Source organism: Magallana gigas, chromosome 5 (genome assembly GCF_963853765.1).
Source record: "Magallana gigas chromosome 5, xbMagGiga1.1, whole genome shotgun sequence".
NCBI classification, from domain to species: Eukaryota; Metazoa; Mollusca; class Bivalvia; order Ostreida; family Ostreidae; genus Magallana; species Magallana gigas.
Window position 1 is genome coordinate 35,520,183 of NC_088857.1, and position 14,358 is coordinate 35,534,540.

General features: G+C 32.4%; 1 protein-coding gene across 1 annotated transcript; it reads right to left on the minus strand.

Annotated features, from left to right (window-relative positions):
• Positions 1-1,380: 1,380 nt before the first annotated feature.
• On the minus strand, positions 1,381-14,325 carry LOC105325283 (coiled-coil domain-containing protein 91). Its single transcript, XM_011424777.4, has 13 exons — positions 14,205-14,325; positions 13,948-13,994; positions 11,061-11,145; positions 10,718-10,890; positions 9,701-10,120; positions 9,174-9,269; positions 8,302-8,409; positions 7,231-7,323; positions 6,761-6,829; positions 6,123-6,209; positions 5,656-5,745; positions 5,422-5,535; positions 1,381-2,928 (listed from the first exon to the last, which is right to left on the minus strand). The coding sequence occupies exons 2-13, from the start codon at positions 13,987-13,989 to the stop codon at positions 2,758-2,760; spliced, it is 1,548 nt and encodes a 515-aa protein (XP_011423079.2). The 5' UTR covers positions 13,990-13,994; positions 14,205-14,325; the 3' UTR covers positions 1,381-2,757.
• Positions 14,326-14,358: the final 33 nt, after the last annotated feature.

The window sequence follows — 14,358 nt, forward strand, 5'->3', positions numbered from 1 at the left end:
ACCGTTGTGAAATGATGATTATATTTTGTAAAACAGTTTGCTTATACGTGGCAATCGGAAGGGTCCTATACATTCTCGAGGTCGTCATAGACTAAGTCTGACAACACTCTGTAGTCGAGCTACAGATGTAGATAGACTATGCCGAGGTACTGTGGTCATTCAGTTGCTTGTATAAGGAGAAAGAGCTCCATTTAGTTTACGAGATCAGAAATCAAGGTCTCGTTTACTATGTACAGAGAGTCCTTTTTCAACATTCTAGAGAATATAGAATTAACCGATTGAGGTAAGATGTTCATATTTCTTATACAGGTTGCTCATTATCATAGTAAGTACCGCAGATCTCGTTCATAGCATTTCAACGAAGCTGGCTGGAATATAAAATCATATTCGCTATACCCGTAAATATTTACATTTTCATCTGTCTTTGTCTATGATAACATTACGAATCAATTTTGAACACTAAAACCCAATAACTTCATAAAACATACGTTACACAAAATGTGCGTGTCTTAAAGCATGACCGAGAAAAAGTATTGGATGCGCCGCATAGTAATACATAGCATGTGCTACATATAAAATAGTAGTTTTAAAATAGTATTGTTTTAAAGTATAAAAATTGAAAATAATATAATTATAAGCAATAAGGAATAATTCTTTGAATATTATGAGGTTATAATTTCGGTCGGAGCGTGGTCAAATCTATCATAAAGCCATTCGGGCTTTATTGGATTTGACCACGCCCCGACTGAAATTATCACCTCATAATACTCAAAGAATGATTCCTTAAATACATGTATGACCGGGTTTTGTTGTAGAAGAAAATGCATTGTTATTGAGAGAAGTATAACAGACCTAATTGGAAAGTTCTGGTTGAATCTTGTTGGTAATAATCGCATTGAATATTTCTCCTGCAACCGTTCTGGAGTTTTCGGCTACGGAAGGCCGAAAGGTTTTTTCAGTCAATTTGAAATAAAAAAAAATTCAGTCCTTAATTGCAAAAATCTGATTTTTTTAACCTCAAATAACGACACACAATCACGCAAGTGGCTTCTTAACGTGACATTTATTTCGTAAACACTTTTCGCGCTGCTGTGTATGATTCAAAGAATAACAGTACACACAATATATCAATCCATGATTAGATTTCACAGGTTTTTCTCACAACGGAGAAATATTTATTTCGCAGAAATGTCAAATTTTGGTCCATTAATATCAATATGGAAAGAACTAAAAAAACCTTCCTGAACTCTATCCATCTTCAACAATGTTTGACAATTTTTTCTCGATAAAAAAAAATGTATATGTATCAGTACATTACCAGTTTCAAATTTCATGCGTCATCAAACACATAAAGCGCAAAGCAGACAAGTGAACAACAAATCAATCAACACATTTGTCTATTCATGAAAAATAGCTCTTTAATTGTCTTTGGCAAAGTCATATTTACCAAGCAATGTCTATTGCACTTAAGCCGAGTAGATACATGTATATTTATTTCATTCACTTTCAAATCACACATTTATAATGTACATCTAGTAAAGTCGGAGCTAAAATTAGGTGACACGGTCACAAATATGCCAAATAATTTAACTATATTCATTTGTATTTATATATCTTCATTTTTACTGACATCGTTCCGTAATACAAGTGCACATCCATAGCAACTGTCGAGTATGAAAAGTACATGCAAGCCTGTAGAATCGTAGGTATTCAACGGAACAGTAAACACATCATAGATGAAGTGACAGTATCAATAGAACCGATTCCCCTAGAACTTTCTGCTATATGTAAAACTAGATGGCCTATATAGAGAGCAATGAAGACAATCAATAGTCAAGCGAGCTGTTAAGCAACCTTTATAGTGAACACATTTGTTTTATTATTATTAAACACTTGAAAAACAGATAAATAATCATAACATCTCTAATTGTCTGGAATATTTAAAAATGCATTCAAACAATATAAATAATATTATTATACCTCAATATGATTATTCTATATAACGCATTATCTGATTGGTTCTAGACAATCACGTGCCAGGACAATAAAACACTTTTTATTTATCTGTGATATTTTTCTTCTTATATTCCATCCCTTCGGAAGCCACATGAATTTTCATTCCATTTGTGTAAAAATCCTGGGGATGAGCATAAGACTTCATCAAACAATTAGTTTTAAAAACAATATTGGATCATATCAACATTTCAAACTTTTTTGAATCAGAAAACTTACATGGAAAGAAACTGATAAACATTTACTACATTTCTGCTTTACAAATATTGAAAAACAATTTTAAAACCTGATGTTTTCTATGTAATTACCAATCCTTCGGTGTTGTAAACAATTGCCTGAAGGTTTAAGAGATATAAAGATTTATTTCCCCCAGAAAATCATATTTGATTTTTCTTGCGAGGGAATAAATCTTCATATCTCCCTCACCAACATGCAATAAATGCATAATGTTTAGTTGGAATATTTCTGCAACACATTGGGCTTTACATAATCAACTTAAACTTTCTTGTTTCCTAAGAGGTTAACATTGACGAGATAAATGCAATTCTTAGTCATAATGAAACCTGGTTATAATTGTTCTCACTGAGATCAAAGGTAGTTAGATTCATTATTGGTCAAGCAACAAATGCCACAAAGCAACCAGAAAGAGAAAAAATATATATTATTCAACTATGGATCACAATGACTTTTCAATATCATATTGGAGGGGAAAACATGAGATTTGATCAAATGATGAATACATATTTATGTGTCTTTGGATGAATCTTTGTCTTCTGAACTGCTTTTCTCTCCTCCATTATCCCCAGCACCTGACGTCACAGGGTCACTGTCCATCAGCAGCTGTAACTGCTGTCTGGCTCCATTTAAAAACACGTCCAAACTGGCATACTGTCTTTGGTGCAACTGTCTATTCACCTACAAGTAAAGAAATTTCAGATTCATGTACATGTAAGAAAAAACTTTTTTTTATAAATAGAAATATAATTTCTCTTCATGTATGCATGGATACCAATTAATATATTAGACTTTAGTCATAAAAACAAATGTACGATAATACAGAAGGATTCATGAAATAACACATTTCAGGCCAAACTACATTTCAAGACATTCACACTATTACTCATTTTTATACTGTATATGCTTGGGGAAAAAATATGTTTTATGTAGTGAACTTTTTATAAAAATATGATATAAAAATCAAAATTCTCAATACTGTACATGGATTATGAATGTCGGAACTTGGAAATGTAATGTATGTTTCCAGATTTATCTTTTTTTGTTATAAGAAAATAATTCACATGTATCACTCATCGAAAGACACCTATAATGTAAATGAACTACAGTATTCAATATACATTTGTTTGATTAATACAGGGCTGCCCAGCTGGAAATATCTTAAGATACCTCACTACACCTACACTTATACTTTTTAAGACACTACATCACAAGATGGCGATTCAAATGTTTTGTTAAACTGTTTATATCGTTTGATTGGGTTGTATATTGTCGTAGGTCAGTTGTTAAAGTATAAGGCTTCTGAACCACAGATCATGAGTTTGAATACGCCTGGAGCTTTTGTTCATGTTAACTGAATGAAATTTTTGAAAATGTAATTTTTCGTCCAAAATTGCACATTTTTTCCTAGAAGACTTTTATTGCCTATTAGACTTTAAAAAATACTTCTTATCCATTTAATATGATATCTATCATAATCAAGTAATTTTCTGCTGATTTGAGAAAATATTTCCCGGTGTAGTGAGCCACCTTAAAGAAGAAGTTCAAGTCTGGTCTAAAAGCAATGCTACAGAACCATATTAAACAACAAAAGCCAACAAATTACAAGATGTCCAGTCTCTGTCTATTTCATATCAGACCAAAAATTCTCATTGACAGTATGAGTTTTTTCTCTGAATCTATATTAAATACTGGTAATATAGATTAACAGGTAAGGATTACCTCTACACATCCATAATATAATTAATGAGTTCAAAACTTAAATAAAGTCATTTCAATAGTTTCAATTCATTTCATATAGTGAATCTCCCTTCATGTTATGTCTTCTATAAAAATTCTTTTGACTAGGTGTTCGTCAGTCAAAAGCAATCTCAGCATATCTAGTCTACCATCAATCACAACATCAAACTTTACATGTAACTTAATGTTTCATTCAGACTCTGTGTCTCAATGTCTCCTGCTTATTCTCAAGTTTAATGAATAAACTCAAAAAACTGGAATTAACCAGGGGCCATAAGTTGTGGTTGAATATTCTAAAAAATTATGCCATCTTTAAAATCTTCTTACAATAGGATATTTAGCAGACAAACAAAGCAAACGCTGATTATGATTAAGAAGGCCTCCCTAAAAGTTCAGAAAATTGCAGATCTTATTTTTGAGCAATATACATGTATTTGAGAAATAAAGTACAAGCTTTCGTGAATGTTGCAGAATAACCTCCGAGGTCGAGAAATGTTGTTTTGAAATATACATGTAAAAGCCAAGGCGTTAGCCGAGGCTTTTAAATTTTAAACAACATATCGAAACCGAGGAGGTTATCCTGCAACATTCACGATAACAAGAACTTTATTTATATTCTACAAACAGCTCATTATTTCTACAGATCGTTTCTCCTATAGAAAGACAATCTAGGTCATTTTGACGGCTGTAACCCCAATGGTTTTGTTAGTAATGTTTACATGTGTATATCGATCAAAGGAATCACATGCAGACGACAGAATTTTTCTTTGGATTTTTAATACTCTTTACTTATTTATAAAATATCTTCGAATCATGTTCCTAATATTTTAAGGGCAATTTAATACGATAATTACTACTACACGTTATATATTTGATGTAAAAACACGCAGTGAAAATGTGCTAGGGAGGTCCTAGGAACAGCCGCATTGATCTCTTAAAAATAAACATTTGAGGCAATACACATCGTTTTGACTGGAACTAACACGTGAAATTGACATGGTTTTAAAACTTTTTACGGTTTGAAGTTGTACTTTCATGATCAGTGCGAGACAAATAGGTATTTCTGATCTGATAATTTACTGATGACTTTCGTGGTATATTGGAGAATAATGTCCGCGGCATCTCTTTGATCTTGGCAATAACTGTAGTAGAATTACATGTATTTAGGATAACCATATAATTACTGAACTGTCATTTAATGATCTTTTACAGGGCTGAATTATACTCGGGTGAAGGTTAAGGCTTTGGGCCTCTGCTTTATGTTTTTTTCCCCTTAAAAATGAATAATTTTTGTTTTTATGTCTTATATGAATTTGTGGGATATTTGTCGATGGTCTCAGTTGTGAGATCTATTTAGCACAAGTATAAATCCCTTGCTGAGTTCCCAACAGAGCATCTGTTTAGACTGTCATGATAGTGCTATCTAGGACTGACCTCCCTCTGCTGTTGAAGATAAGCCCTCATCTCCTGATTGGCTAGCTCGATCACACGGTCCATTGCCTCTTTATGAGTCTTCCGCTCCCCCTCCAAGTGTGCCTTAAGAGTTTCCTACAAATGGAGTATGAACTGGTTGTTTTTGGAAAACAATTTTTAAACATAATATTGAGAAATCAAAAAAAAAAATAACATTTGTCATGTGATATGACTGTACTTTAAATCTACAAATACCTGAAACTGGATCTTCTGTTCCTCCAGTAGACTTCGAGTTTGAGTTTGAGATTCTTTTTGCTCTTCCTCAATGAGTTTAAGAAATTCATCCTACATAAAATTAATTATTATACATGTCCATTAAAAAGTTTACTGATATTGTCTTTCCTTTATCAGACAATGATATAAAATAAATACTTTGTGTAACATTTTTTGAATTGTAAAAAATATAGATCAGTGTTTCGATATTAACTTTCCATTTCCAATCACGAATTTTGAACAATAATGTACTGGTAGCACCATAGTTCTCTTGTTAATCTTTCAAAATTTCCATTGACCAAATGATCTGAATAAATGCATGTATATATAGCTTTCATTTTCTCTTAACTAAAGAACATGTGCTTCTTTTTTTTCCTACATGAAAACCTCAGATGTGTTGTTTTTCCTAAAGTTGTCAGTAATTTTTCATGTTATTTGACAATTTATACCTTTTGCTCTTTTATTGCCTGTGCACCTCTTTCCCGCTCTGCTGCGACAGCTTCCTGGACTAGGTCATTTATTTGATCTTTTTCCTTCTACAAAAAAATTTACCGGTAATATTTAATCACTTTTACAAGCGAAAAAATGTTAACTCAGCATAGCATGTTAATATTTGTTATTTTCAAATGTTTTTATTATAGTTTATTGCTTCTACAACTTACAGTTAATGCTTGCTTAGAATGAATTGAAATACTTGTATAGTGAATTCATTTATACCGCAAATGTTGCGGTCCAAAACAACACTCTTAACATTTTTTTCTATAAAATGATTATTGTGTCCAAAAAGGTAAGGAATAACAAAAGCAGGGTTGTCTCTAAGAATTGAAGTAGAAGGGAGAAATAAAAAAGTAGAAGGGGTTCTGGGGGTCTAGCTTATAGCTAGATTGTGTTTGAAATGCAATAAAAGCCGGGTATTTACGTCACTTTAGGCGGGGAAATTCCCCGCCTTCCGGGTCTTAGAGACAACCCTGCAAAAGTAACATCTTTTATAGTTAATCATAAAAAGGTTTCACCAGGTACAATTATCAGATTGACATAAATCATGAAATTTAATATGCCTAACTTTTTATATAAGTGTAATATTTACTTGTAAAGATTCTTGCATTTCATCCCATATTTCTTTTTTCTCCTTTTCTAGTATTTCTTTCATCTCGTCCTGTAAAATACACAAGTATAAGATCTCTATCAAAAATAAGTTCCAACTAGCTAAATGTGGTACAAAATAGTTTGCGATGACAATGATGACAAAAAATATAAATCACTAAGTTTGAACATACTATATCATTTCGGAATACTGGTAGATGTATATGTAAGTGTGATTTGCAGATACCTGTGAGAAGTACCCAATTCATATAAGGTCAAGACGTCAAATATGAAGGTCACAAATTTAGATGTAACCAGAATACACGTACTTTGAAAGGAGGTTTGTCACCTTTTTTTTACTTAAAAAATTAATTAAACAAAAATACAGCTTTTAGAAATGAAATTTGTTGAAAGTTCAGGTTGACTTCTTCAGCATTGCACTATTAATCACTATAATATCACAATATTTTTTACCTGAAAATGCTGAACAGATTCTTGAGTAATCTTTTTGATTTCCTCTCCCAAATTTGCTTTCATTTCTTGCATTTTTGACTCTATATCTTTGTTCTGAAAATGAGCATAAGAAAAGTTTAATCCGGATACCATATGTATTATTTAGTAAATGAAATATTCTTTCTCTGCAATTTCTTCCTAAAAAGTACAAATGGAAAGTGATATAGCAAAAAGATAAATATAATTACATTAAAATACAAAATGTTCACCATCAAATGGAGAATGAAGACAAAGACTCAGAGGTTGACAAACCAGTACCTTAAATTAAGTTACATTGAGTGTTTACACTGCTTAGATTTATTTATTTTGTTCAAATTAACGCAAGATTTAAATATACTTAGTAATCTCTTTGCTAATACAGTAAAACTCATTTACCATGAACACGGATATAGCGAAATCTCAGATTAAGTGAATTTTTTTTTCATCTTTGCAAAATGTTATGGTTATAACGAATTCGGATTTAGCCAATTTATGGATATAGCGAACTTATTTTGAGTCCCTTAGAGGTGAATAATAATGAAATTTAACACTTTTATAACGAATTTCTTTACAGTTTAAAAAGTCTGCACTACCACTGAACATACTGGTAATAGTTTGGATGAATTTATTTTCACATAAATTCTTCAATTCACAATCCAATTATTAAAGGTATCACGAGAATGAATTTTTATTTCAAGCCTCAATCAGCAAAAATTGTAGTCTGGTGAAAGAAAATATGTTGCAATAGTTATTATTACGAATTCATTATACGGATATAATGAATTATGGATATAACGAAGTAAATCCTTTGGTCCCTAGGACTTCGCTATAACCGTGTTTCACTGTTATTGCTTAAAATGGGTAGAGATGAGTCATTTCGATGATCAAACACACATATAAATAACCAGCAGCATTTGAATTATTGTTTTCTTTAAATAGACCTCAAGCTGATTGGCAACCAATCATATAGAATGAAATAAAGGTGAGTGAATAAGTGACACCAGCTCAAGGATAAGATGATAAAGTGAGGAGCATCTCAATGTAACACTATACCTGTTGGGTCAGAGCCAATTCAAGCTGGAGTTCTCTTTCTTTGTTGTTTTTCTGCAGCAGGCTATTCACAGACTCCTCATGATTGTGTAAACTAGATTGCATCAAAGTCTGGAGAAAAAAAAATGTCAGCAGATAAACATTTGATTCTGTGGATTGGCATAGTTACACAAAACACAAAATTCACTACAAATTGTGTTCAATGAATGTTGCTGAAACCACAGTAATTCAATAATACTGTACTTCTATTGTTTTCTTTATAAAGAAACATATCAGCAATCAAGTACAAATGTACCTGCAGGCCTCTAGCTCCTGGAATGGAAATATTTGGATGGACGACCTGGGAGCTACAGTTCCATATGTGTTAAAAAATTGCAATTTATGGTGTACAAAAACTTGCTTTTGTTTTGCATTGATTAACATTATTTTACAGAATTCATATGGAAGTAAAGTTAATCAATCCAAAACTAGCGCAAGATTTTGTGTGCTGTAAAATGCAACCTTTTTTTTTTTTTTTTTACACATGCGGAACTGTAGCTCCCAGGTCATCCATCTAAATTTTTTAGACCAGTAGCTAGTACAAATGTAGCTTTTTCGTGTCATCAAATATCAGTACAATGTACAGGTATATATTACATTGCTACTGGACAGGTCAATTTTTTGTAATATAAATAAATACATGTATATTGATGAAGATTTCATGGTACATGTATATTTATTTCTTATGTCTTTGGATCCCGTCCCTTGCTTTATACTCACTATAGCAGAAAACTTGACAAATCCTGTACCTAAATATGTGGGAGAAATGGAAAATAGAAGATTTTATGAGACATAAGACATCATGGAACATTAGCCTTGCCCTAGGGCCCCATTACCTTGTATTCCTGTACAACACTCTCTACGGCATCAGATGACTCCTGTTGAATTTGCTTCAAATTTAACTGGGGTTCTACAGGTTTGGGTTGAGTATCCTATAAAACACAATTGAATCCAGGTCATGCTTGTACATGAATACTCACATTCAGGAAAAGATCATGATGATAAAAAATATACACAATGCTTATATACAACACTTAATTACATGCCATTTGTATAGATACCAGTATCAAATTGACATGACGATTTTGAAAGGACTGGTACATTGTAAAACCCTGCATTTACTTATTATTCTATTAGTCTTGTGGCAAGATTGCTTATGAAAATCACAAAACTTAAGGTTTTTCAAACTGAAATTAGAAACACACTGCAAAAGACTTTTGAATGAAATACCCTTCAAAAACTAAACACCTTTCAAAACTAAACCAGACATACAAAATCAATAAAAGAAAAATATGTCTGTATATATGAAAAAGTTTGTATGCTAATTATCAAGCAAGACATCATGGAAAAAAAAGAAACTTACAAGTCTAAGCACATGGGACATTGGAGACCCTTGGGAAACACCAGCATTATCTGTGTCAGTGTCTGACTGGAGGGGAACTTCTACTTCCACGATATTCAGCCCACCCACCACTGCAGTTTCACTGGTGCTTTCAGCTGCTGGAGTAATGTTTGACTGGAATGGCTGAAATGTACCTCTTTCATTTCCTGTCGAGGTTGGCAGTGCATCACTTGAGATTGGCATTGTGGTGGCTTCATTGTTTCTCGATAGAGAAGCTTGGCAGTGGAATGTTGGGGGTCTAGAGGCCTCTGTGTTGTCTGTTTCTTGAACGTCTGGGGCTTGTAGAGTAACTTCACCATTGGGTCGACCATTCAAAGAATTGGGTTCCGAAGTTCTGTTGAAACTGCCATCCAAAATATCATTGACTAATGATGCTGCATTCTATAGATAAAATATAAACATAAGTCAGCTTAATCAGGATAAAGCAAACTCTAGAAAAATACCAACAGTGATTGAATCTGGGAAACTAGCAGCTCAGTGAGTAACTAACAGCACTGCATGAGGATGGGTGTAAGTGTCATACTGTCATATGCCATCATTACTAAAAATGTAGGTACATAGAGTAACTGTTGAGCTATATTTCATAATTTAACTCATTTCCCAAAGTGTTAAGCAGCACACTGATATGGTTTCCAAAAAGATGAAAATATGTTTAATATTTCCATCTCAAGGGAAAGTGATTGCAGGTCTTATGCTACTCATCAACTATTATACTAATATCTTTTGTTATACAGATTTTTCAGAGTATGGGTAAGGAAAATAAAAGCTTCTTGAATCATTTAATTTCTTTCTTAGATACATATTCCCACTAAATGTAACAGTAAATAGAAAGTGTGTAAATTATTTTCCTTTCTGAACACACAGACTTCCTATTTAGTATTTCTATATAGCTAAAACATCAGAAAACAAAACTGAATGCTGAAACTTAACAAAAACCAGGCCAGGATTATTTGGATATGATAATTTATTACTACTTGCATTATCAGGATTATCCAGGACTTGTGGGAATTGGCAGGGAGGCTCAGTCGGCTGCTCGCTGCTCTCTTCCACCTCCCCGTTGGTTTGTTGCTGTAGAACTGTCGGATCCAAGACAGGGGGGAACTGGTTTTGAACACACAGGAGGTCTGGTCGCATTCCAACCTGACTTCTAGCTGATATACAGAATTTATTTTTACTTAGTAATACACACAATAGTATTGGCATAATATGATACATCAAGATCTTGTTCTAGCTGATTTAGCTTTTTCATTTGATTCGCGAACACAATCACAATATTCCCTAATAACAATTGTCTGTATAAAATGTATTTAAGCACAACCACCTGTATCTAATATGGCCCATGGTGAGGGACCAGCCTCTACATTGGGTTGTATTTCATCAACAGTTGGAAAGGCTGGTTCTGCTGCCTAAATAATGAGGCAATAAATCTAACTTAATAAATCAAAAAAATGTAGTTAAACATTCCAAAAAGTTGAAAACATTTATCAGGGACATTTTAATTCACAAAATCTATTAAACATATTGATTACATATACAATTTTTTTGTTGAAACAACTGTGGGTATCAGCCTGGACACTTAGGTGTAGAGCTCCTGGCTTAAATAAAATACAGCCCAATTTCTAGTTGGACTCCCATTGATTCCAACTATCAACTTTTTTTTTTTTTTTTATTACAGTACAGTTCAGACTTATTCTAGCAGTAGTTTGTTATATTCATAAAATTTAATAATACAAAGATGTATTTATGTACTGTTTCAAGATTGATGGGGAATGAAACTGACTTGGCTGTTACATGTAGTGTGAATTTGTTATAAGCATGATGAACTTAACTGTAAGAGTGTTTCAATGTACATTTGTTTACACGTGCTACCTAAAGGATTGCAGCAAATTACATGTACTTATTAGATGATATTTACATTTGCAAATATGCTTCCTTATATGAACCTATAGAATAGTGAAGACATTCAATTCTGTGTGAATGCTTCCATGACGTCACAATGATAACTGCACAGGCTTATCGCTTGCAATATTGTAAACGTAAAAACACAGTTACATCAATGATTCTGAATGATTTGCCATTCTCAAACATAAATATAAGTAATAAACAGCAATAATAAAAAGTTCACTGGGATATGAACTTGGTTGGTATGTGATCAAATCTTCAGAGATGCCCTTCGGGCTTTACATGATTTGATCACGTGACCAACCAAGTTCATATCTCAGTGAACTTTTTAAATTGCAATTTATTTCTTAAATATACATGAATTAATTGTGCAATACTCGGTGTAAATGTCATTAAGTTGGTTGTTCTCAAGTAACATTTACATGGGGATTCAAGCCTTCAAAAATTGTGACATCAAACTGTAGAAACGTTCAGCTAAATATTAGACGGTGTAACAAGGATTTGATTCATAATAAATGGCTTATCTTTTGGTCAAAGGACAGTTCCTTTTCCTAGTATGTAAAAAATGTGCATGGAGAAAATAAATTTACTTTAAATATTACAGTAGCCTTTCTAACTTTTTGATATACAGTAAGGACGTCCCTTTAAGGTGCATGCTGAATCGGATTTGGACCAATCACCCAAATGGGCTATAATAGCCTATAATAGCCGAAATCGAATATAAATTCAAAGTGCAAAAAATGAAAATTTTTTGATTTTGTAACTTTTTATATAAATCTGCATTAATGTATATCAAATGCAAAAACTTTTGGTTAACAAGCTTTCCTATAAGTGTGTATTTTGTAAGGTTAATCCCCAAAAAGTTTTGGATATACTAAAGGATTAATCTCCATAATAACAAGTACTGTACTGGTGTGCCACCAGTTCTCGCCAAGGACAATTTCTTGCCAGTGCATTTCGATGTCATTTTTTCATGAACACATAAAATTATATATGAAAAATGATGTAATGATTAAAACACTGGCAAAAAATGGTACCTGGCAAGAACTGGTCGCACGCCAGTACAGTTACAGAAAAATTTGTTTACCAAAAGTAGTTACATTTTTCATCTTTTCTAATCCAGATTTATGTACAGTCGTTTTACCGGTAACGAACCAGTATGCTGTTTCGTCGTGCATCCGACTATTATTATCGGATTTCCAAATGTTTTTATTTTTTGTTTAAATCACGTTTCTTTGTTGTTCTAAATTGTAGTATCAAATTTCCGAAAATATAAAGGATGAATTACGGAGATAGTAATTTCAACATCCCCTCCATTTTCCTAGTTTTGAATACGTTTTCCAGTAACGAATCAAGCGCCCTCTATCAGTTCTGACCGAATATTTTGGGGTGGATTAATTTCAAAAATGCACTAGAGGTACATGTCAATGGACTTATTGATGAAGAAGAAAAAATAATTGTGGAAATATGTTATTTTAAACAAATATTATGATCGTTATTTTTATTGTACGGTTTCCCTGTCAAATTGAAACTGGACTTGAACAGTTTTCATTTTGCGTTAATTTATGAAATTGAATTTTCATGAAAACACTTTATAAAAGTAATTAATGATAAGTAGTTGCCATTTGCCTTTGTTTTGTCTGTATATTTATTAATATATCCAGCCAAATAATACTTCTGTCGCAATGAACCGATACTAGGAAAACTACACGTGGTTCTATCTGAAGTCGTAATTTCATTCAAAGCTCAATTATTATTTGATTATTATTTGATATGATGCATTATCTCATTAAATGGATTACAATTACTAATTATCCACTTAAAAGTGTTCAATAACAAACCTATTTTCATAGTTAGGTTTAATTGTTATCACACTTTCGTTTTTTTCTGGCTTGCACTTCCAGCAGTTCATACCTGGGTCACCTTTATTATTTGTAAATAATACGGTAAATAATCGTGCAAATGTCAAACAAATCCACACACCGATAGAATATTTATTTCTGTATTATAATTACCTAGCTTGGATTTTTTAAAACCTTAACTTCGTTTTTCACCAATAATTTTTCTAAAAATTATTCGATACTGGCAAATATTTGTTACCAGTAAAACGACTGTACCATATTTTAGCAAAATAATTTTCCATATTTTACACTTCAAATTCATATCCCATTTCGGATATTATATCCCATATAGGATATTATATCCCAAATGGGCTATCATTTCCTATTCGGGCGATTGATACCAACCTGGTCAAGTTTATTAATTTTGGGGAAATCTTGTTCTAGTTAACAGCTGGTTAATCTTACCTCAAATCCACCAAAGTCGCCAAAATCATCGTCATCGTCCATGTTAGCTGTAATAAATAAAGATGAAAACATGTAGTTGAACGAATTAATGGATGTATTCAACATCTTCAACACTGTTCAAAATACCAGAGACATGTACATAACTGTGATAACACATAACATTTTATGGATGTCTCTGAAAATACAGAGAAAAAAGTTTGTTAGAACAATGAATCCCAACACCATTACTACCAAAATCTCAAATCAAAAGAATTTACGTTAAAAATATCCTTTCATATGCTCTTTCAGAAATAATAGCTCTTCAGAAATAAATCCTTGTTATTTTTTGATACACCTTTTTTGTGGAAGCTGACATTTTATGAATGCGTTTAAAATTTGATAGATTGTACGTAATGTGTGGTTTTCATAATA